The sequence below is a fragment of the Haliotis rufescens genome, unplaced genomic scaffold (assembly GCF_023055435.1).
Source record: "Haliotis rufescens isolate VD_foot unplaced genomic scaffold, xgHalRufe1.0.p SCAF_10, whole genome shotgun sequence".
Taxonomy (NCBI): Eukaryota; Metazoa; Mollusca; class Gastropoda; order Lepetellida; family Haliotidae; genus Haliotis; species Haliotis rufescens.
In genome coordinates this window covers 35,379,703-35,404,283 of record NW_025963780.1, presented here as the reverse complement: position 1 = coordinate 35,404,283, position 24,581 = coordinate 35,379,703, and the positions used below count along the sequence as shown (strand labels likewise).

At 39.0% G+C, this 24,581-nt stretch overlaps 1 protein-coding gene across 1 annotated transcript; it reads left to right on the top strand.

The window, feature by feature from the left end:
• Positions 1-24,581, top strand: LOC124131141 (sodium-dependent dopamine transporter-like). Its single transcript, XM_048385934.1, has 8 exons — positions 1-50; positions 1,621-1,749; positions 3,153-3,252; positions 4,062-4,162; positions 6,257-6,427; positions 21,231-21,252; positions 24,054-24,131; positions 24,475-24,581. Exons 2-8 carry the CDS (start codon positions 1,660-1,662, stop codon positions 24,579-24,581), a joined length of 669 nt encoding a protein of 222 aa, XP_048241891.1. The 5' UTR covers positions 1-50; positions 1,621-1,659.

Genomic DNA, 24,581 nt, shown 5'->3' with positions numbered 1-24,581 from the left:
TCACGTGGCCTTCCAACGCGGAGTAGCTGTGGATACGTTTGAATCTTCTGGTAAGTACATGGCTAATACAGTAAGAAATGCTATTTTGCATTTGAAACTTGATGATGACTATGAATATTGTTCATATGAATTGGTGGGTAATCGGGAAATACAGTTGGATGCCTTAGGTTTGTTAGAATCCTATTACTGTGGGTTTGAATACAAGCTCCGACCTGATTTTGATTCTTGGTTTGCCGACCCGTGAAGATCTGGGGTAGAATAGGTCTTCAGAAACCCATGCTTGTCCCAATGTCAACAACCTCGGATTAAGGCAGCAAAAATTATCATTATAAACCTCGTGACGGCACGCCATGCTATTGATTTTACGGGGACTTCTTTTTGTACAATAATCTTTTGACAGATTCTTTTTCCAGAATGCCCCTCTCTCCCAGGTATATTTTATAGAAAGTCCCTCTGTCGCACATCTTAATTGTGCGTTTAAATGAAGTAAAATCAAACGAAACATTAAACTTATCATTCAGTGGGTTCGAACCTGCAACCTTCGGTATTACAGCCTATTATAACAACTGGGCTTCTGAGGCGCTGTCCATTATCCATGTACACAGAAATATTTTACGTCCGTTTCCTAAGGTGAAAAGAAAGTGTGAGGGATACATAAAAGTATTGATTAAAACCTCCTTCTTGGTCTTGACCACAAATGTAGGCCCCAGAAACGGGAAACGTGGTTTTCAGGATCAACTGATTGTTGGCTATTGTGTTTCAGGCTATGACCTTGCCTTCATCGTCTACCCCGACGTCCTGTCGACCCTCCCTCTGCCGCAGCTATGGTCGGTGTTGACCTTTTTGACCTTGATGTTTTTGGCTGTCGATTCTATGGTAGCGAGAAAATCTGATTCATTCACAATCAACTAATAACTACGCTAAAACCATTTGAGAACAAGACACTACAGTTAAGTACGCTTATAACGAATTCCAACGGACTACTAATTTTAGTTCGTTATAACCGTAGTTCGTTATAAGCATATATACAGCATAACTACAGCAAGTAGTCGGGACCAAAACAGTAAGTTCGATATATCCGTAAGTTCGTTATAAGCGTGTTCGTTATAACCGTAGTTTACTGTACTTAAAAATATGAAGAAGCAGTGTACTCATTACACAATAAATATAAACAGAACTATATGATGCAAAGCTTGCAGCCAGAGGTCTAAGAGTGATGGTTAAATGGTTGATAAACATATGTAAACGGTTTTACAGTGACTTATACCTGTTGGTGAGCGAATCTAAAGCGAGTGTATTTCATAATTCTCTTAGCCTCAAATCAAAGGTGTTGCTATAAGCGGCATAAAACCATACTCACTCACTCACTCACTCTAATCAAAGGAAGTTACTGCTGACACAGTGGTCCAAGGCGCCACACTCTGTTCCATGTAATGTTCCACTTTTTGTGGGTTCGAATCCCCAGTATGAACATCGGCCTTGTAGCACCATAACATGCTCGTTTAATACAGCAGTGTGGCACATGCCTTTAAAAAGCCCCACTTTGAGGGTTCTAACTTAGACGCGGTAACTATTCAAATGCAAAGACTGGCATGTGGTGAAACATGTGCATCTATTCAGGTACCGTGTGTGGAAATAGTCATCGCTGCCTTGGAGGATATGTTTCCCCAACTGATGAAGCGACACTGGCTCACCGTCGGTGCTGTGCTCCTCAGTCTCTTCTTGTTTGGTCTGATATATACGTCACAGGTAACGGTGAACACATCTGACTGTTTTTTTAATATAATGCAGCGGAAACATTGAATATGTAATGTGGGTCTGATATATATATATTCCAGGGTACAGATGAACATGTCTTTGTTAACATTATGTTGTGATGATTTATAGTTAGACCCTTTCATCAACACATGGACAGTTTTTAGGGTCAGGCTCGAAACATTTATATTTTTGTGATTATCAGATGAACCTGCCAATATTCTTACAACTTTTTTATGGCTCTACCATTTGATAATTCGGAGAGTGTGTGTGTTAGTGCGTGCGTGCGTGCGTGCGTGCGTGCGTGCGTGCGTGCGTGCGTGCGTGCGTGCGTGATATTGTATTGAGATGAGATAATCTTTCAGCTGCAGGTAGAAAAACATATATTGTTTTATTCATTATTATGAGATTGAAATCTTGTTTTTTTAAGGTTTGAATCTTAATTATGTTTTTTATTATAATTATTTATTATAATTTTCGGGCACACCTTTTGTTAAAATCCCAACATACAACATATTATCCGTTGTTTGTTAAAATAAAGTAAAAGATATGATTTAATCCTCACAAAGAAAATCGGCAAAGTTGATGTATTACTTTTGTGACATACGGTTGAAAAAGATATATCAATAGGGTCCAATGAGTTTGTGTAATGGGGGTTTGTTACATGAGATACAATACATATCAACGAGAAGAATAACAACTAACTAGCTAAGAGTGAGTGAGTGACTGGCGACGAAAGGATCCTACAGCTTAATGTTGGCATCAATGTTAAACTCCATTTAATCTGACTTCATCTTTAAAACAAAAAAGACATAGTGTGGTGTGGCAGTAGACTTATGTGACAATGAAATGAATGAGAGCGTTTGCAGTGGCCGCGGAAGTTACCCCCCTTTGGTTTCTAAAAGAACTTCGAAAGGTTTCGTGATGTGACAGTTCCAAGCCTTCTACTACCTAACGTGTCTGATTTACTTTCCCAGCGTAGACGTACCAGCTACGAACACTTTTTACAGATTCAAGAATTCATGGGGCATTTTTTATTTCAAGACATTCGACAGTGACTCATTCTGGACATATGTTATTGGGTCTGTTAATTAATGCTGCTTCGAATTCCACGTTTTTGAACCATTGCATTTTATATTGTGATTGAAAACCTAAATGTGCGTTTTTCAAAATAATTTGTCAAATATTCATTGATCTTGTGCGGCTGATTTCACAATTTAGTTCTGTACAAATTGATTTCTGGGTTAGCCTTTGCATTTCAATCTGGAAATTATCTCATAACAATAGGTACAACTTAATCATTTCATAGATACTTGGTATTTCAGCTTTAGAAATCTCTGAGATCATCTTCAATGAATATTGTTACATTCTGACATTGTGTAATCAACACATTGAAGGGTGGGATATTCGTGGTGACGCTGGTTGACTGGTACACCTTCTTCCCATCAACGGCCGTGTTTGGCATCCTTGAGTGCATCGTTGTGGGCTGGTGCTATGGTAAGAGCGCATCCACATTGTAACTTGCCACCTCTCTTCTAGAATAGTTGCTTCACACGCTGTACCATGGCCTTAAGTTTGTATTTCGAACTTTCATTCTGTTTTGCACTTCATTTTTTATTGTGACACAAACACTCTTAAACATTTGACGTCATAAACTAATACGATGTTCAACTTATGAGTACATGTACCTCATGCAGCTGATGCCAAATGCGTTTATTTTCAAATAAGTAACCAACTTTTAATATCACCCAAAGACCTCCATTCCAAACCAGAGACTGGCTGTCAACGTCGACACACCATAAACTCTCCCCAGCCGTCTCTTCCTATGTGTCCTGGCCAGTCCATTTTATTGACATTTTTGGGAAAGGCAAAGCAGAGCATACTGACAATTTGCATTCACATGTGAGACAATGGAGGTCAGATGACAAAAAAAAAGAATTTTTAGTGAGACAGACTCAAGACTAAGTGTTTATTACATAACAAAGCAATTATATTTAAACCAGGGCACATTTCCCTATTACACTTGGACATAGTTCCATGGTTATCTTTAAAACACCAAGAGACATATTCCAGAGTTTAGTAGCTACATCTGTCCGATGGTCATCTCGAGGAAGACACAGGGTATGGTTCCGATTTTTGTGAATGACATGTTCATAATCAGGAACGACCCTTGTCAACAAACAATTACTTTGGAAGAAAATCAATATTCTAACATTTCTTCAAGAGAGATGTGTCCATCAGTTACTATTTGCAATTATATATGTATGCTAGCCATAATAAGGACACGTGGATGACTTACATTTCAGGAACCAAGAGGCTTCACGAGGACGCCCTTACGATGTGGGGAAAGAGGATACCTCGGGCTATGGTCATAAGTTTCAAGTTTGTGTGCCCCCTATTTCTAGTTGTAAGTAGTTAAAACCATCATACCTACTGAAACGTCGATACTTGCATACTCGCAATTGTTAGGCAAAGTACAATATTGCCATTTAACAATCAATTGATGATAGGTGAGTGAGTAAGTGTGTGAGGTTTAACAAATAAAAGCGATAAAACCCTTTCCATATTCATAAGAAATCTCTGCCAAAAGTCGACTGTACGATTCCGACTATATCATGAGCATGTGTTTATGTATCACTCTCAAATAGTAATAATATTGAGTTGAATAAAAGTTGAGCGCATCGTGCCCCACCAGTGGCATCCGTAACAAACACGTGCAAAGGCAAGTTAATTGTTCACCTGACAAAAACAGAATTGAACCTGGTTCTTTTCTGAGATTGTACAAAGTCAAGCAAATCATTTGAGTTTTTGAGAATCCACATGTGTTAATTCCTCTTGTCTCTTTGACTATGAATTCTGTGAATATAAAGAAAGTCCTCCCTTGATTGTATTAAGAACTATTGTTAATCGTTGAGACAGGGATTTGGTGGTGTATTTGCTGGACCCAGCTATATATCTCTCTTTGTACGGATTTTTATGAACATTTGGAATCCAGTACAAAAGAGGAAAGACATGTCTTCAGGTTTTAGTGAATGAGTTGGGTTTAACGCCGCTTTTAACAGTAATCCAGTTATATCGCGGCGTGTCAGCTTAATGTTGGAGGAAAGCCCGAAGTGATGCAGGTCTCGGACGTTTACCACTTCGGTGAAACCAACGAGCACGGGTATGGTGCTGACAAACCTAGAAACATAATCGGGGCGAACCGGGATTCGAACCCACAATCATAGGTTTCTGGCGTGCCCAAGGGACGCAACTCTGCACAGCGAATCACGACGACTGGGCTACCCGTGCCCCCCTTTAGGTTTTAGAGTAAAGCCAAAAGTGGATTGATGCATGGTTATAGCAGATTTCTTCCTCAGTTGATATACTGGCCTGATATTAAGCATTATTTGATATGTCACTTATTTCAAGTTCTTTGATCAAATAATTAATGTTGTGATGCTTAAATATTATTGTTGTTATTTGAGGCCTTTTCAGTTGGTACAACTACAAACTTTTCATGTAGGGCAGCCAGACTTTGGACGACAGCTAGCTGAGACAGAATGGGTTTATTCCAATTCCGTTTCCTCTTCTTCGGTTTTTGCATTCTACCAATGACAACATCACGCACTGACTTAACCCACTCTGAAAAATATTCAACAGTTTCCTCTTCTCTTTTGCCCCGTTTATTGGCATTTACTTTGACAGCATCCATAATGATTTTAAGTTGTGATCCCAATTTGTAGGAGGCTGGCCACGATATTTTGGTCCGTATTTGAATACGATGACATGCATCAACTAAGTCAGCGATCCTGACCACCCGATCCTGTTAGTCGCCTCTTTTGGACAAGAATACCCGGGTTGCTGAAGTCCTGTGATTAGATGACCTACATGTTGGTAGCAGTATGCTGAGTCTTGGCAGCCACAAGTAGTGGAATTTACATCATGAGCTGCCAAGTCCAGATTCTGCAAAACTTCCCTATAATTGAACATTATTCCAGCCAAAAAAAACATGAACCTAATCACTACCCACATTGCAAATGTCAATCAGGTACCACGTCAGCTTTTTCCACATATTCCTTTTGTCCCACCCAGCAGCCTTTAATTAATTAGGACTGAACTTAACTTTTGTTTACAGTCAGGCCGCTATCAGCGGCATCAGAGGTACAAAATTATTTCAACAACATAATACATATAAATATGGAAAAGATGCAAGAACATCTTCGACTGATATTATTATGATCGACGCTGGACGATGTTACACAGTTTATCAAGTCACCAAGCCTATCTTATCGATCTATCTGGTAAGAAGCTCAGGTTGCGTGGGACCTGTAATCCCACAGGTTCGATCCTCATGGAAAAGATATATTTCTTGGGGAGATGCATTGCTGAAGCAGAGTAAAATATTGGTGATGACCGCACGAGTTTCGGTTACTAGGCTCATACAAAAGGCTTAATATACTAAGGACTGTGTGCGCAGGCGAGGGCATGTGTGTACGTTATACCCTAACTGTTTTACCAGGTGATCTGCTGCTACTCCTTCTACTCCTACCGACCCCCGAAATACGGGGACTACATCTACCCCACATGGGCGACAGCCGTTGGATGGCTCATATCCGTTTCGTCACTCCTGCCGTTGCCGACTGTTTTCATCTGGACGGTTTACAACACACAAGGGGCAACAGTGAAAGAGGTAAACACAATGTAAACACTCGAATCTTATATAATTATTTTCTGGTTGAAATGATAGCGCAGTTCATGTCATGTCAGTCATATTGGTTAATATTTGCTACGTGTATTACAAGATGAATGATAAATCAGAGAGGAAACAAAATCATGTAACCACTTTGAATAACTTACTGAAAGCCTCGACTATATAAGGGGCACGGGTGGCCCAGTCGTCGGGCGCCGCGATTCGCTGTGCAGAGTTGAGTCCCTTGTGCACGCCAGAAACCTATGAATGTGGGTTCGAATCCCGGTTCGCCCCGATTATGTTTCTAGGTTTGTCAGCACCATACCCGTGCTCATGGGTTTCACCGAAGTGGTAAACGCTTGCGACCTACATCACTCTGGGTTTTTCTCCCACAATCAGCTGACACGCCGTGATACAGCTGGAATACTGTTAAAAGCGGCGTTAAACCAAACTCACTCACTCGACTATATAAACATTTGTTTGGGACGAACTTAAGAGAGTTTCACATTCCTGCCCTGACACATTTCAGAAATTGAAGATATCCCTCGAACCGAATGAAAACTGGAGACAATCAGCGCCAGAGGAAGATTGTACTGAAGTCTTACAACCAATGGGAAACCTTGGGCCAAACATCGCATAATCGAAATGAATACACCTAGATGGTAGAATATTTTAAAATAGATCTGTCCTCTTTCTGCATTCATAGGCATGAGTATTCAGCATGTCACATCTATGTTATCTGCCTCCTGGGAAATGGTATTGTTCCTGTCATTAATGTGAAAAGTGTGGCTTTTATGGGAATACTTTAATCAGGATCACTATAATCTGTCAGACTTTTATTTCTTTGTCTGTTGTTTAACGGCACCGCAAAACAATATTTCAGCCATATGACGGCGGTCTGTAAATGATCAAGTCTGGATCAGACAACCAAGTGATTGATGTCATGAGCATCGATCACGCATTTGCGATACGATGACATGAACATCCAAGTCAGCGAACCCGACCAGCCGATCCCGTTAGTTGCCTCTTATAACAAACATAGTCGCCCCTTACGACAATCCCTAGCGAACCCGGGGTAGGCAAGAATGTGTCCTCAGCACCCCGGTGTTGGTCGTAAACGGCGACCAAATTGGTCAACCCGTTTGCCGAGGGTTGCGCCTCTATGTCGGGAGGACGGGAGTCTGGCGGTTGCGGGCACTGGTTCCAGGAGTAGCGTTACTTTGCCCAATACACCACTTCGACCCTTACTTTGCCTAGACGGGTGGTAGGATGGGCCCGGTCCTATCAATCGGCTGGTCATGCCAAGCCCTGTGCATCAATATTGTGTTGCACCAGTTTGTGAAACCATTGAAATTATTTGTCCAAATGTTGTAATGATTTGTTTTTATCTTAACCAAATGATTTGTAGTTGAATTTGATAGGTATATTGTCTTAAAGTATGTAATTTGCCTAGAGTCCTTTGCCCAGTAGGCGGTGGCTCATGGGCCAATCTGGTGGAAAAGTTTATCTTTTAATTTTTCTGCTTGAGTATATCATCCCGGTATCCTTGGTGCTGCAAGTTGGAGATCCATTTGTTATTAGTATCGTCTTTATGACACTCCATGGTACTTAAACATTTACTATACTCCTGTTCAGAAACACTATCAAATATATTTGATAATATCTGGACAACGGGAAATTTTCCTCCGTCATGGCGGAATGTTGTTATCATTCCAATACCAAAACCTGGCCGGGACCACACTGATCCTTCAAATTCCAATATCGCTTACTAGGCATGGAAAGAATGGTCAATAACAGATTAATATGGTACTTAGAAACAAATAATCTTAAAACAAATAGTCAATGTGATTTTAGAAAAAGTAGAAATACAATTGACAATTTGGTTAGATTAGAATCATTGTGAAAAATGCTATTATCAATAAACACACTGTATCTATATTTTTCGATTTAGAAAAAGCGTCTGACACGACCTGGATACATGGAGTTTTAAAGGATCTTCATGAGATGGGGTTGAGAGTTTGCCCAATTGAATATCACAGGTTTTAATAGATAGGCATTTCCAGGTACGTGTGGGATCCACCTTGTGTGATTTTTACATCAAGATCATGGTATCCTCCAAGGTATCCTCCAAGGTAGCATCTATAGTATAAATACTTATTGTTTATCTAAAGTTTTAAATGACTCTGTTGATTGGTCGTTATTCGTTGATGATTTTGATATATCATGTCGAGGCAAAAATATGCACACGATTGAGAGACAGCTTTGTCTCAATAAAATAAATGAATGGTCTCAATATAACGGTTCTGTGTTTTCTAAATCTAGAACTAATTGTATCTGTCGTAAAAATAACAACATAGTGACCAAGACTTCCATCTACCTGGCATTCCCATTAAAGTAGTGAAACAAGCCAAATTCCTGGGTATAATTTTTGATCAGCATCTTGCCTTTTTACCACATACTGTTTCCAGTTCAAAGTGGGGAAGGGACCAGTCAACCCTTCTTCACTTGTACAGATCACTCATTCGTTCTAAACTCGACCATGGCTCCATCATCTATGGTGGAACCTGTAAAAGCAAACTTAAACCATCAAGGACTAAGATTCTCTGTTTGTTCTTTCCAAACCTCCCAAATTGACAGTTTGTACATTGAGGCCGATGAGCAATCTCTTAAACAGCGCCGAATATAATTTTTTTTAACAATACACTACCAAATTATATTCAAATGAATGACATCCCACTTACAACTGCATTTTTAATTCCCTTTATGAGGATCTTTTCAATAAGAAATCATTACTTATTCCACCCCTAGGAATCAGAATTAAATCTTTCATTTCTGCTGCATTTATCGAACTCGAAAATATATCTCCTTTCCGACTTCTTTCTTCTCCACTTTGGCAATTGGTGGTCATGCTAGCTGACTTAGTTGATGCATGTCATCGTATCCCAATTGCGTGGATTGATGCTCATGATGTCAATCACTGGATTGTCTGGTCCAGACTCGATTATTTACAGACCGCCGCCATATAGCTGGAATATTGCTGTGTGCGGCGTTAAACATCAAACCAACCAACAAAACCATGGAACAAATTGTAAATAATCGACAATCTCATCAAGAACATTCAATGTGGTTTCTCTCAAAATAGAAGTAACATTGACCATCTGGTTCGTTTAGAATATTGTGTTAAATATGCCAGTGTAAATAAACAACATGCAGTATCCATCTTTTTTTTTTATAGAAAAAGCATGTGATACCAAATGGAAGCATGATAATCTAAAAGATCTACGTGATTTGGGGTTAAGAGGCCGTTTGTGTAAATTTATATCCAAGTTTCTAACAGACCGACAATTTCAGTGTCGTGTGGGTCCCATCCTGTCTGATCATTGCAATCATGATCAGAGTTTTCCACAAGGCAGCATTTGGTCTGTCTCTCTGTTAAGTATATAGATTTTATATGATTCCATTGACGGTTCCCTTTTTATGGATGATTTTAATATATCTTGTTGTGGCATATGTATTCATACCATCGAGAGACAGTTGCAGCAATGTCTAACATATTTGCCAAAAATGGTCTCTTGAGAATGGCTTTAAATTGCCGAAAGCAATGACCAATTGCATTCATTTTTGCAGGAAATATAGGCACCAGTAGTAGCGTGTCAAGGTGGTAGAGGAAACCAAGTTCCTAGGACTCACTTTCAATCATCTTTTGACTTTTCAGCCATGTATTAATCATCTTAAAACTAAATGCCTGAAGGCCCTAGATTTGTTGAAAGTAGTCGCTAATATAAAGTTGTGAGGTGATGAGAAAACCCTCCCCTACTTGTGTTGGTGTCTGGTTCACTCCAATTGAGACTATGGCTCCATTGTATATGCTGGAGCCTGTTAAGCAAGTTACAAAAACTATATTCATTCACCATCAGGGCCTAATACTTTGTCTTGGCGCATATGTTGAAGCTGATGAAACCTTCTTGAAGCAACGCCGTATGAAATTATCGCTACAATACATTACCAACTTAGATTCTAGCCCATTAAACCCTGCATACAGATGTGTTTTTCAACCCCTTTACGAAGGACTGTTTCACAGGAAACCTAAGCTGGTCTCAACACAAGGCATTCGGATTAAACCATACATTACAGCTGCTAAATATTGATTTAGATATTATCTCTCCTGTCAGGCTTTTGTCTTCTCTCCCATGGCAAGGTAAACCCAACATTAACACAACCAAAGAAATCTGTAACAAATCAACCAATTTAGCAACAAGAATGTAATCAGTTAAGAAGCTCATATGACACGTATTAATCCATATTTACCGATGGAGCCAAGGATGGTGACGCAGTTGCCAGCGCTACCGACAGTAGATCCAGGACCATATTTTCACAACTACCAGATAATATGAATACACAATGTCATTTAGAAAGTGGTCAAATAAAACACGTTATATTTGAGATAACACTTTCTCAGTATAGTACAGATTCTCGTACTTTTTAGGTTGAGTCCCGTCCGGGATTCGAACCAACACTTGCCAGAGGGAGGCACCTAATCGCCAGCACACAAAGACAGCGATCTAACCTACTCAGCTCGTGAAGGTGCCATGGTAGAAGTACTTGGGTAAAGGATGCTTTGATCCATTATCACTAATATCCAGGATCTCAGTTCATTCCTAAGAGACGCACGCACAAGACCAGGGATTAAAGTTGACAGAACAATTACTAAGTAACTAGACGGCAAACTTGTACCACCTCTGTGCACTCGAACAACAAGTTGTGGTGGCAAAGAATGGTTTCGTTATTAACTCAGTTGAACTACAGAACCGGGCGATCATTAGTTACAGAGTCGAACATAGGAAGACGGCGAAGTCACGTTGAAACTACTGGCTGGTCAGTCCTCGTCTTTCCTTGTCCCTAGTTTTCCTCTCTTCTACTATGACTGCGCTCCTCCGATGGTTTGCCGGTTCTCCCTTGTTAACACAACCTGCCTGTTTTTAAAGGCAGCTGACCGATCATTATTCTGCTGAGCTAGTCAGTTCTGATTAACTTGACATTCGCTATGTCAGCAATTATGCTGTTTATAAAAGTACGTCATTTGACCAATTATACACATGCACAAAAGTTAAGCGTCACCCACCATATTTGTGAGCTGTTACTTTTGGCATTTAATGATGACTATTATAACGAGATGTACAATTGTTATAAGCCGTATATGCAAGCCTCATGTGATGCAAAAGTTGTCCAAAAGCAAGTTTATTTTGTGTTCCAAAAGAATATGAGCAGAATGGAATTTTACCGAAGACCAGAAATTGAAGGATTAGAAAACATTGAAAAACCTTTTTTGTCATGTAACTGTCATGATATCAGCAGACAATATCAGGTGTCACATAGACACCCTAGGGAGTGAAGAGTCTATTGCAAGACTTAAACGTCAGTAACGTGTGTATGATCCACGGACATTGACCACAGCTTCAACCCTACGCCTCATACTCATTACAAGTCGTTGAATACTTCTCTGAGGCAAACGGATCCATTCTTCATGAAGTGCGGCTTCAAGTCAAGCGAGATTTTGAACTGGGGGATCACGATGTCTGATTTTCCGGCCAAGAATGTCCCAGAGATGCTCAATCGGATTCAGATCCAGACTACAGGCCAGCCAAGGAAGAGTGACAATAGCTTCTTGACCCAAATAAGCCAAAACTGCCCGAGATCTGTTGGTCTAGCATTGTCGTCCATGTAAACAGGTCTTGTCTGAAGAGGATGGTTGTCAAAATGAGGGACTACCACTGGACGAAGAACGGCATCTTGGTATTATTGGCCATTCAGGTTTCCACGAATTGTCACCAGCGGAAGTTTGCAGCCGAAGGAAACACAACCCAATATCATGACAGACCCTCCCGCCACATGCTAAGGTCTTCTGGATGTTCCTTGGTGCAAAACGAGTGTTACGTTGCCTCCAAACACGTATTCGACCATCTACAGTTCGTAGCAGCATTCGACACTCGTCAGACCAATGGATACTTACCCAGTTGGCCAAGTTCCATCGACTACGGGCACGACACTATATCAGACGATTCCGCATGTGCCTCTCAGTCAGTTGAGGACGTTTTACTGGTCTTCTGGCGTTATAACCAGCCGCTCTGAGGCGACGCCTTACGGTCATCGTCGAGAGTCTCTGATGGGTAATCCACTGCAGTCTTAAATCTGTTGAAGTGGCAAATGGATTTCGTCTGCCTATCCTGAAAAGACGTCTATCCTCTCTGTTAGGGGCCTTTCTTTGCCTACCAGACCTATGCCTGTCATTGACATCATTGGTTTGACCATGTTTGACAATCAAACGAGTGATAACACTGTGATGACGACCCATTTGTCCTGCAATGGCCCTGCATGACATGCCAGCATTTTTCATGCCTATCACTTGCCATCTTTCAGCGTTCGTTAACTTTCTTCTCACCATGGCTGATTTTGAACCTCTTTTGGAAGAGGAATTTCACACAGGAGCAAAATGCAATCACGTGTCTGAAACTTGAATTTCACTATTTATAGGGTAGGGGAACTGCAGCAACACGTAAAGCACGCTTTCCTTGTGGTATCTGGACAAATTTGGGTTCATGAAACTATGGAGGCCTAATTCAGTCATACATAATAATATTTCGTATTTCTGATTCTGAGTTGGTCAAATATACAGTGTAGTTGTACGACTATACAGTGTAGCATCTTCCCGAGGCAAGTGAGTTAAGTCCAGTTTCCATCTCTTGCTTCGGGAAGATGACAGTGTAGTTGTTAGGGCTCACAAAATGCCCATGGCAAATAGTGTTACAAACTTTGTCAAGCACAAGTAACCACTCGTAACAGAATCGGAGTTAGAACACGCACAGATACTTCTTGAAGGTAATATGGTTTCATTAACTGCGCCCGTTACCTACTCAACCACCCCACCTATTATTTACCATCTTACCAACATCATAGACTATCAACCAATCGCCTGCCCATCCTAAGTAGTGCCCAAAGTTTCTTGCCTACGCATTTTTACTTAAAGTTAACCTCCTTTTATTTTCCTAATGTAGGTCTTTTATTAAAATAAGGCTAGCTGATAATACTATTTTACTCTTATGCTCTACCATTTCTTATTCAAAACCTGTTAGGCAACGAATTATTTATCTTATGTAAGGTTAAAGTGTATCCCCCACTAGGTTTTATTTGTTATGTGACAGGTTTTATTATTTCACATATTCATTATTTTTGCTACCCCTGTCCCTGTCTACGAAATAATATAAAGTGGTGAAGTGGACGTTAAACTTTCAAATTATTCAGTAAGTGTCGCCGTTAGTTGTGTGTTGTTGCATCTCGACAAAACTTTTAAGGTTGTCCTCTTTGGGTAATTTGGAGAATTTCATTTCTCTTTTTAATTGTTTTCTGAATTCCTCGCTGAAGTTGCTATCGCTACTAACGGCTGAGAAGTGGTTTGTTAGGTTATTTACTTTTTGATAGGGGTTTGTAAAGTTATTTATATTTGGTGTTTTTGTTGGTGCGACGTTTGATGCCCCGGATGGCGTGTATTTTGCACGAAATTGTTCTGGCGTCTGTGTGGTGGTTCATTTCTTCGCAGAATTTTTTCCGTTTTTGTTTTTAGTTGTTTTGACGAGGTTTTGTACGTGGTGGGTTAGTAGTAGTGTTAACTTTAAATGTGGATTTGCGTATTGTTGGTGTTTTGAATGGGATAGATTTTTTTGCTATGTTAATTATGCAATATGTTAAGTTTTGGTAGTATATTTCGGGGTCTCTATTCTCAAGGTCCACTGGATTAACCTGGTTACACGTGGAATTTGTCCCAGTCGGCCTTGTAATATAATTGTGGTTCTTGAGATTCATTTGGGGTTTGGCTATCTATGTCTTCTTCCGTTATGTGGATTGGAAAGTGGTCGCTACCGAGTGGGTCCGACATGTTATGGTTGATTTTATCACCCATAGATGATAGGTTGTTGTTTAAGAGTATTAGGTTGTTTTGATCAATCCAATCAGCAATGAGTTTGCCGTGTTGGTCTACATTGTCTTTAACACACCAGAAGGTGTGTCAGGGCATTCAAGTCCCTCAAGAAGATAGTTTACTGTCCATTTTCGACAACACTAGATGTACTTACTCATGGTATATAAATTGGTCTCGTCTCCATATGGCTGAAATATTGCCGATGTGACGTTACATCTTAACTCACTCATGCCACAGACATATGTAACTGATTTTCAATGGAGTTAGGTTCACATCACATAAATACAATTCCGACTATATTGAGCAGCGAGCGCGGAAAAATACACACACTCCACAAGATTGTGAGAAAGAGAGATGACTTTCCAAAAGTCAACTGTCCCTTTATATAGAGCCACATTCATGCAGCTGCAGCCCTTGGTGTCTACATTTCACAACTTTTGGGGTACGCTGGAGCATGCTCTTTTTACCCGGATTTCAAAGTGCGTCATACGACTCTTCCTCAGTGGTAGAAGGTTACAACATTCAAGGCCTCAGTAAAGCTTTCAAAAAGATTTATGGTAGACATGTGGATGACATTTCCAAATATGATGCATCAGTGACAAGAATGATGTCCGATGCAATTCCCTAATTTGATTTGTACCATATGTTCACGTGTTTTCTTCAGGTGAACAATTGACTTGCCTTTGCATGTGTTTGTGACGGGTGCCACCGGTGGGACAGGATACGTTTCGTGAACACCTGGTATTCACACTAGTTGATAGTGATACAGTCGAAACGTACAATCGTCTTTGTTTTTGGCAGTTATTTCACTCTTATTCATAATTGATGATCCTCACACGAAAGCACTACCAGTATCTAAAATCATATTGCCAAGTCGTTTTCAGCCAAGACTTAGTTATTAGTATTAATTTGCTTAAGTATATTGTTTCCTGTCATTTGAATATCGGTAGATGTGTGTAGATGAAAATAGCGATTCTTTCAATTGGAAAGTGTGGTAAGTTATTGTTATCAAATGTATAATTTCTGGCGTTCATTTTGAAAATTACGTTTCATGATTTTGAAGAGGTTTTAATTTACATTATTAATTACACGTATTGCATTCCGTTACATTGTCATTTCCATTAGCACAGAACTGTTTAATAAAGACTTATATTTAAGCCTCAGATGTTTGAATGTACACATTATCAAGAAGATATCTGCATTTATATTATCTATTCTATCTGTGACAAAAACCTCTCAGTCAACAGTTATTTATCTCCTCTTCGCATACTCTTACACAGGCTGACACTTTTAATCTTTCAGAATTCTAAAGATTTTAAAATGTGCACCATTAGTATTGTTTATTTGTTGTTTAAACTTGCACTCTGTACTATGTAATAAACACTATCGCTAATTGTTTTTGTTTAAAATATTCTCACAATATTGATGGGTATCTAGTGATTCTAAGAGTTAGAACGTGTTCGTCCATGTGTTAGGGGTGGCCTGTGACTTATAATGTTAACGAGTGGAGCCATTTCAGAGATAACTCTACCATGACGACATGGACACTTTTGCAATATTATTCCTTTGCATCCCGTACTTAGACCTGGTTCAATAGGTCTATTTCTAGAGTGAGTGAGTTGGGTTTAACGCCGCTTTTAACAGTATTCCAGTTATATCACGGCGTGTCAGCTTAATGTGGGAGGAAAGCCCGAAGTGATGCAGGTTTCAGACGTTTACCACTTCGGTGAAACCCACGAGCACGGGCATTGAGCTCACAAACCTAGAAACATAATAGGGGCAACCCGGGATTCGAACCCACAATCATAGGTTTCTGACTTGCTCAAGGGACGCAACTCTGCACAGCGAATCGCGGCGCCTTAGACGACTGCCCCCCCCCCCCCCGTGTCCCCCTCACTGGTCATGTAATGTGAGCCCTTGTCAGTGGGAACAAATACAAACTCTTCATATAGGGAGGGTGGCTTTGCTTGTCGTAAGGGGCGAATAACGGCTCGCCGACTTTGTTGATGCATGTCATCGTATCCCAGTTGCGTGGATCGATGCTTATGCCACCAGTCACTGGATTGTCTGGTCCAGACACGATTATTTCAGACCGCCGGAATATTACTGAGTGCGGCGTTAAACAACAAACAAACAAACAAACAAAATATAGTGGGGCGGTTAAGGCTGGATTTTAGTAACAATTGTGCACTTTGGGTTAAAAGCACCAAACTTGGCACACTTATACATTGAAACATTCCGAACATTTCTGGATATGGATTCACCTCAGCAGCGCCACCTGGTGGTAGAAAATCCAAGATGGCCGCCAAAATAGTTCAAATCTCTTATGACGTCAATTTATATTCAATATATCATCATTACTTTGTCAATTTCAGTCATTTATATAAAATTAACTGCGTCAATGTTGTATATAATTCAAATCTAATATGCATGCAGTGCCGTCTGGTGGCGAAGGAAATCTACATAATTGTATACGCCAATGTATACGCTCATGTATGGTATGTAATATAATATTTGATTTGGCAACCTTTAAATATGTAGTCTTTGCTTTGGCGATGGCCCCTTTTAATCCGGATTTAGCAATGAATAATAATAATGAAATAATGAATGTACATCGTTGTATACGCCCATGTATGATATGTAATATAATATTTGATTTGGCAACCTTTAAATATTTAGTTTTTGCTTTGGTGATGGCCCTTTTAATCCGGATTAAGTAAGGCATCAGCATGACGTCCCAGTAGGGTATTAATCAGCATTTCGTTGGTCACCGTCTTGCGAATAAACTCCAGGTTGGAGCAGCTCATCAGCCGGAATAGTGGGCAATACCAAGGGTACCTCTGCGCAGGTTAATCAAAAGTATGCCATCAAAGTGTCGTGTAGGTATCGTCCAACATGGCCGACCTACCAGATTTTGATTATCACGCCCGAAATGAATTCTGCACACATACATATATCGTCATACACCTTCACGAACACGTGAACTTCTCATATTTTCGGTCGGTAGTAAATTATAAAAATATCATGTACACGTTCTATATGTTCAGTTGGTTGGCTTGAGGGTGTGGTCGCTGTCGAAATGGAAATGTTCTAGAAATTGTTGGACAATTGTGAGTGTGAGTGTAGGTCACAATACTAGGTACCATGGGGACTTACGATACTTCAGCTACCTACATGGTAACAATGGCCAGCAGGATTTACACCATCACTTATGGACGAAGAATGACATCCATGTAACGCTGAGCCAAAGCTTGCATCCAAGCGATGGCGTGTATCTTATATTTAATTTAACTAAAGGGTGCATCAAAGCCAGGAATTGTCAAAACGAGCCTTCCTTTAAATATTTTAACATGGCCTACGTATAGTGTCACATATGTTTTATTTTATGTTCATTATTGTTGCATGCAGCTAAATTACCATGGCAACTGGGCATAGTACTTCTGTGACATAGGTCCGTTTGCTGCAAAATAGTTCAGATGAAATGCAACATAGATATAAATCTGAAAGCAACAATTCGTCTTAAATGGCATGCAAGTTATTTAATTGTCCTTACCAACTAAGACATTGTCATGAAGAAGTTCAGAGTTGCTTCGCTTGGGCATGTCAGAAATCTATGATTATGGGTTCGAATCTCGATTCGCCCCGATTATGTTTCTAGGTTTGTCAGCACCATGCCCGTGCTCGCGGGTTTCACCGAAGTGGTAAACGTCTGAGACCTGCATCAGGTCGAGCATATTCTCGAAAGCAGTAGGATAAAAAACCGTAAAACCGTATCAATACACCAGTGGGTTTATGAAATTTGTTCGTGATTTAAAACATGGAAAAAATTGTTTTCTGAAGTCTGAGTGCCGTGATGAAATGACGAAGGTTGTAACTTACTTATTGCAATTGATGACGATGGTTCAGTTGTCCATCAGGACATTGCAAACACATAGGTGCAGTTTTATATACTGTGCACAAATTTTCAACAACTGGTGATGTATTAACAGAAGAAACATGTACACAAAGATTGCAAACATTCCATAAAAGTAAACCCTATAAAGGCTGTCCCATTAAGGCGGCTGACCTTGATTGTTGCAACAAGGAACTGAACGTTATATTTGACCCGCGACTAGTTCAGTATCGCAAAGTGCCAAATTGGACTTTTTCCGCAATGTTTGGTTAAACCACCAGTTGCTCAAATGTCTCCTCCAGCAAATCAATTTGCTGTTAATTAAGATCATGATTATCTTTAGCTGACCAATACCTGAAATCTCAGAACATATCAGAAATATAAGACATGGACAAAAGCAACACTGAAATAATAACCCGTAAACAGTCAAAGAGCGCGGAATGGAAAACTGAAAAAATTTCTTGGGAAAATTTGTATAGCAAGAGACAAAACTGATTTTCCGAAACTTGCTAGATCAATGACTAAGCCTTTCGATGACATTCAAATTTCACCACTAAGACATGGAAGAAAATATGAAAAGGTAGCCATAAAAGCTTTTGAAAAGTCAAGTGGTTGCAAAAGCTCACCAAGTGGAATGTTTATGATCATCCATTCCTCGCAGCTTCACCAGATCCACTTCTCGGTGATGATACTACCATTGAAGCGAAATGTCCATTTGCATCTTCAGACCGTCCAATCTCTAAGATAACTGTTCCCTCTTTGGAAGTACCTGAAGGAAAACTTACCCTTGACAATAGCATGCCATATTTCTTTCAAGTGCAAGGGAAGCTCTACTGTACTGGTAGAAAACAGTGCATTTTTATTGTATACACGCTTAAGGATTTGAAATATTTAACTGTATCCCGAGATGGATCATTTCATTGAATATACGGTTGAAAAAATTGTGGCATTTTATGACACCTTTTTCAAAAAGGCACTGCTTGACAAATTCTATTTAAGAGATTATGACAGATATTCCTGGTAAATTTTAGCTACTACCCATAGTCATGTGTCGATATTCATCAGCCCTAAAATTGACTACTGTAACAGTCCTATGTGACAATGCCAGCCAACTTTTAACCACTCGAGGAGTTGATAGTTGGATAATCTAAATATCACAACGTACATACATGGCTGCCTTCACTAGTCTTAATATATACAATCTCAGATGTCTTTTAAGACATTGAGTACTAACTGTTACAGTACTATGTGACTTAGGCACTTTATTAGCAAACAGTGAATCTGAAAGAGCTCTTTTCCTGTGTAAGCAGGCATCTCATTATCAGCTACTTTAAAGAAATTGGTCTATAATAAATTAAAATATGTATGTGAATCATTACTTGCCTGGTTTTAAATTTGATGTGATGCTATTATTAACTGACATTACTGAAGGCTCTGTCCAAGAGGTTGAAGTACCGTAACATGATTACCTCATGTTTCACACGTAATCATATCATAATCGATGTAACCATCATCAACCTGTGTTTTAAGCCAACTCATTGCCGAGTATTTTTTAATATTGGCTAGTATTGAGCACAACCACCAGTGTCTAAAGTGATTACGTAAATCCTGCTGGGGTATCATCCAGGTAGCAGAGGAACTGTAAGTCCCCATGATCCCCAGCGAGGTAGCCTAGCTCTGGTTTCTGGTGGTCTATAGCCAGTGTTTTAAAACTGTATAAATGATATGGTTATGACCAAGTATGTGTGATAAATTGTTTATAAATATAAAATTGCATTCAGGAGTAAATTGTGTATATGTCAACTTGGTCATGACGCGAAATGGCTGAAATAAAATTGATGTGACGTTAACTTTGAACTCGCTATAAGCCAATGGCAACCATCTGTTAATTACGCCCGAAGTTATGCAGCTCTCTTACGTTTACCACTTCGGTGAAACCCGCGAGCACGGGTATGGTGCTGACAAACCTACAAACATAATCGGTGCGAACCGGGATTCGAACCCACAATCACAGATAACTGGCGTGCCCAAGGGGCGCAACTCTGCTCAGCGAAATGCGGCGCCTTAGACGACTGGGCCACCCGTGCCACCAAACAATACATGGAAATGCCTAATACAGAGAAGTGTCTTCAACAAGTACACATGGCACTGTTCTGACAAATACACATGAAAAGTGAACAAACATGAACATGTCTTCTTGAATCATCTGTGCCTCATCTCCGTGGGAAAACAAGCATCTGCAGGAAAAGGTAACAAGATGCATTAAAGACAGAAACGTCAAATATGTGTTGACATTCTGATAAACATCAATTCAGCAAATTAAAGAAGAAAAGTAAGAAAGGTGATGGTCAAACATTAATAACTCCCTAAACATGAACAAAACGGTGGTAAACGGTGGTAAACAGGGTTTTACCTTGATTAACTGGGTATGCACCATGCCTACAGACACTTCAAAATGTCAACTCTACTCATCCACTGATTCTTGATATTTTAGAATCACTGTCAAGCATGTCCTGCTTGGCTATATTGGTTTTACCATCACAAGGGTTGGTTGGTTGGTTTGTTGTTTTACGCCGTCTCAGCAATATTCCAGCTATATGACGGCGGTTTGTAAATAATAGAGTCTGGACCAGTGATTGACGTCATGAGCATCGATCTACGCACTTGTGATTCGACGACATGATGCAACCAGGTCAGCGAGCCTGACCACCTGATACCGTTAGAAGCCTCTTACGACAAGCATGGGGTGCTGAAAACTAATTCTAAACCGAAATCTTCACGGGACTGTAACCACATGTAGTAATGTGTAATTTTATATTTTATCAATTCTGGCCATGAGGCAGTACTGATTTATAGTTATGGGTTGTGCCCAGGGTTGAATGCAGATCACGGCCTCAACCACAACAGCCAGCACACTTTACCTCACCTCACCGCTCTAGTTGTCGGTCAGCATCCGCAAAGGTAAGTTTCACAACTGAGCTCAATTAATAAACACCCGCAAATTGTATCGAGAAATGTACATTCTATGTTAAATCTCCAAACTTTGCTTCAAAGAGTATTCATTCAATGCAAAGTAGGCCTTAGGTATGCAATGCCATTAAAACAGAACTTGTGAAAGGTCCCAAACAAAATCAAGCAATATACAGAAATGATCAAATACTCTCATATTTAATCCTGTTTGTGCAAGTCGATGCATTCTTTGTTTGACTCAAAGCCTAGATTTTCAAAATGATCTTAGCTAGGATGAATCTTAACAACTTACGTTCACAGATAACATATATCTTAAGATAAGATAGATTTTCGAAACTGTCGTAAAACTGCCGCAGATCGTTCTGAGCTACGATACCAAGCGTAACTCTGAGAGAGAACTCATTGGTGTTGGATATAGAAAAGCGGGGTGTGTCTAAATGACGCCACGGGCTTTTCCCAGGCGTAGACGACGAACAACGAAATGGAAGGCTTACTTGGATCAGAGCACATGTAATACAAGAAGGCCCGCAGGGCTAATTCGACCGCCTCCGAGATGGAGGTACTAGTCTCGGACGTCAGTCTCCGATCCTCACTTCTCTTTGGACGTTTTACCAACACCATTACTATGGCAAAGAAGAGGAAATGCTGGGAGGAGATCACTGACAAGTAAGTGTCGGACCAATGACATATCCCTTGGCTAAAGAGTATGATGGATATATGAGTAATAGTTCTCTGAATATTGTTTACACTGCGTATGTTTTTATTTTCTGAATAGTATAGATGATTGAAAAATATAGATCGTTAACTGATTGAAAAATATATAGATCGTTAACTGTATGTTTTGTTTGATATTAATGAATATACTAACTCGTCATTTTAACAAGACCAAAATACTTTGTTTTTGTAAAACATAGTTTCTGTTAGTGGTCAGAGTTGTTTTATCGATAATAATTAACAGAGACATGCCTCGATAATGAGAGGCATCAGGTTCATCGTCCTTTTATATCGTAAGTGCCCATTTAGGATTTTCAATCATTGTATATTTAAGAATGTGATGGGTTGACACCAGTATTATTTAATCATCAAGCGTGATTGGTACAAACCATTATCATTTAATCATCAGGTGTGATGGGTTCACAGAATTATGGGTTCAAATAGTTTTTATTTAAACATCAAAGGTCATGGGTTCATATATTGATGCGCATTATCATATTAAGGAAGTTGATACTTTCAATATTTCCATTGCATGTCCTCCGATTCTCAGTGAAGCTTTTGAATGGCAGTCTGAGACATTAAGACATGGGTTCGATGGCAAGTGCACCGAAAATTCTTACTCACTGCATGTATTTTGTTGTTGTAATATTGTATTTTATATCTGTTGATTTATATCTTTTAGAGTAAATATTGTTCGTTTTATGATGATAGTTGATTTGAATCCAAATAATAATAAATATAAAAAATACATACCAAAAAAATAATATATTGTAATTGAAAATAAACATGTATAGAACTGTGACCTATGAAACATGTTGTTTTTGGCAGGATCAACTCAAACAGTGCATCCAAGAGGGATTGGATTGAAGTGAAAAAGAAGTGGACAGACATGAAGTGCATATGATATTATATTTTGATGTTAGATTCTACTAAGATAATATATATATATATATATATATATATATATATATATATATATATATATATATATATATATATATATTATAAGAAGTCAAACAAGGAAACGTGCTGCTAGTAAGAAAAGAGAGAAAACAAAGACAGGAGGTAGGCCTCCATCTAAGGATGTACTGAGCCACGTCGAACATATGGTATGTTATAGTTGTTTTATCCTAATGTATACAATTCAGTATATGCTATTATATATGATATTCACCGCCATTGTAGAAGTAATAACTTGATATACCGTTTACAATATTCAAATTTACATTCTACATATGGTTATGTATGAAAGAAAATGTGTAATGTGTTTAAAAAAATATAATGAAAAGAATAAATTTTGTATTTTGGCTTTAAGGTTGTGTCACTGATACCTCCATGCCAAATTGAGGGATGTAACGGTGGAATTGAAAGCGAAGAATGTAAGTACACTAAGATGTTATTCGAAAAAAAATAAATTATGTATTATGTTTTACAATGTAAAAGTAAAACCTTTTACTATTTATTACAAACAATGTTGCATAGACCACTTAAGTTAATACTTAAATTGGTGTTTTTATTGTAACTGATTAATATCTGGATTTATATTTATAATGTTTTTGTTATCTACATATTAGATTTACCTGTATCTGGTGACCAACCACTCAATATGTCCGAACACTTTGATGCTATTGGTACAGTAAAAAAACAATGGATGTTTCATTGATACATTTTTTTATAGATATAAGAAGTCAAAATTGAAATTGTTCACAATACTTCATTGTTGCAGTGCCTTTGTATAATTCTTACTTTAAATGTATTTTTCAGTAATTTCTGAAGTCTGCCTGCTTCATTTCAAACAGTTTGTTATGCAAGAACATAAATCAAGTATATTCATTCGATGGAGATATGCATATACAACAGAACAATATAGTTTTACAGCAGCATCATTTATTACAAAAAATAGTAGTAATTGTGTTGTAAGTTATGCACACTCAATTGTCGGGATCAGTCAAGGATAACTGTATGAAAGCATGAAAGATGCTGTTATAGAAGTGAATAGGTTTGAGCAATAACATTTCAACATACTAGTCAATAATCGGGATGATGGTTATGCTGATAATGATGGTGATTTGTTACAGAATATGCTGTGAGATGTTGCTCCTCTGTGTCACTTACAGCAGTAAGTGGCAAAAGCCTGCCACAAACAGTTGAATCAGGTGGGTAGTATTAAAAGAAATAAAACATTTTGAGAGGTTAAAGTTTCTGTATACTATGTTTCAAGATCTGTAAGACAAATTGTAAACATCAATCATTTGTCATGTGTCATGTAGTAAACAAACAGAACTAAACTGAAAAGCTTTACTAGCCCGGGGAAAGATAAAATGCCCTTGTAATGTTTAACAATGGGGGAAATTGAAAATTACAAATAATTTATGAAATGGTATTACTTTCAGGACATATTGATAAAGGAAGAATCATGTGCCTGTAATCATTGAACATTTCAGTATTCATTTAAATATTTCATTGAAATTGCAACTGATCAAATTATTCTTGTCCTAGGGAAACCTAAAAGGCAGATAATCCCAATGGAGGAGACGAAACTGGAGGTGTTGGAAGGAATGATGAGAGCTCAAAATGACTTCGTGGATGTGGAGAGGAGGACTTGA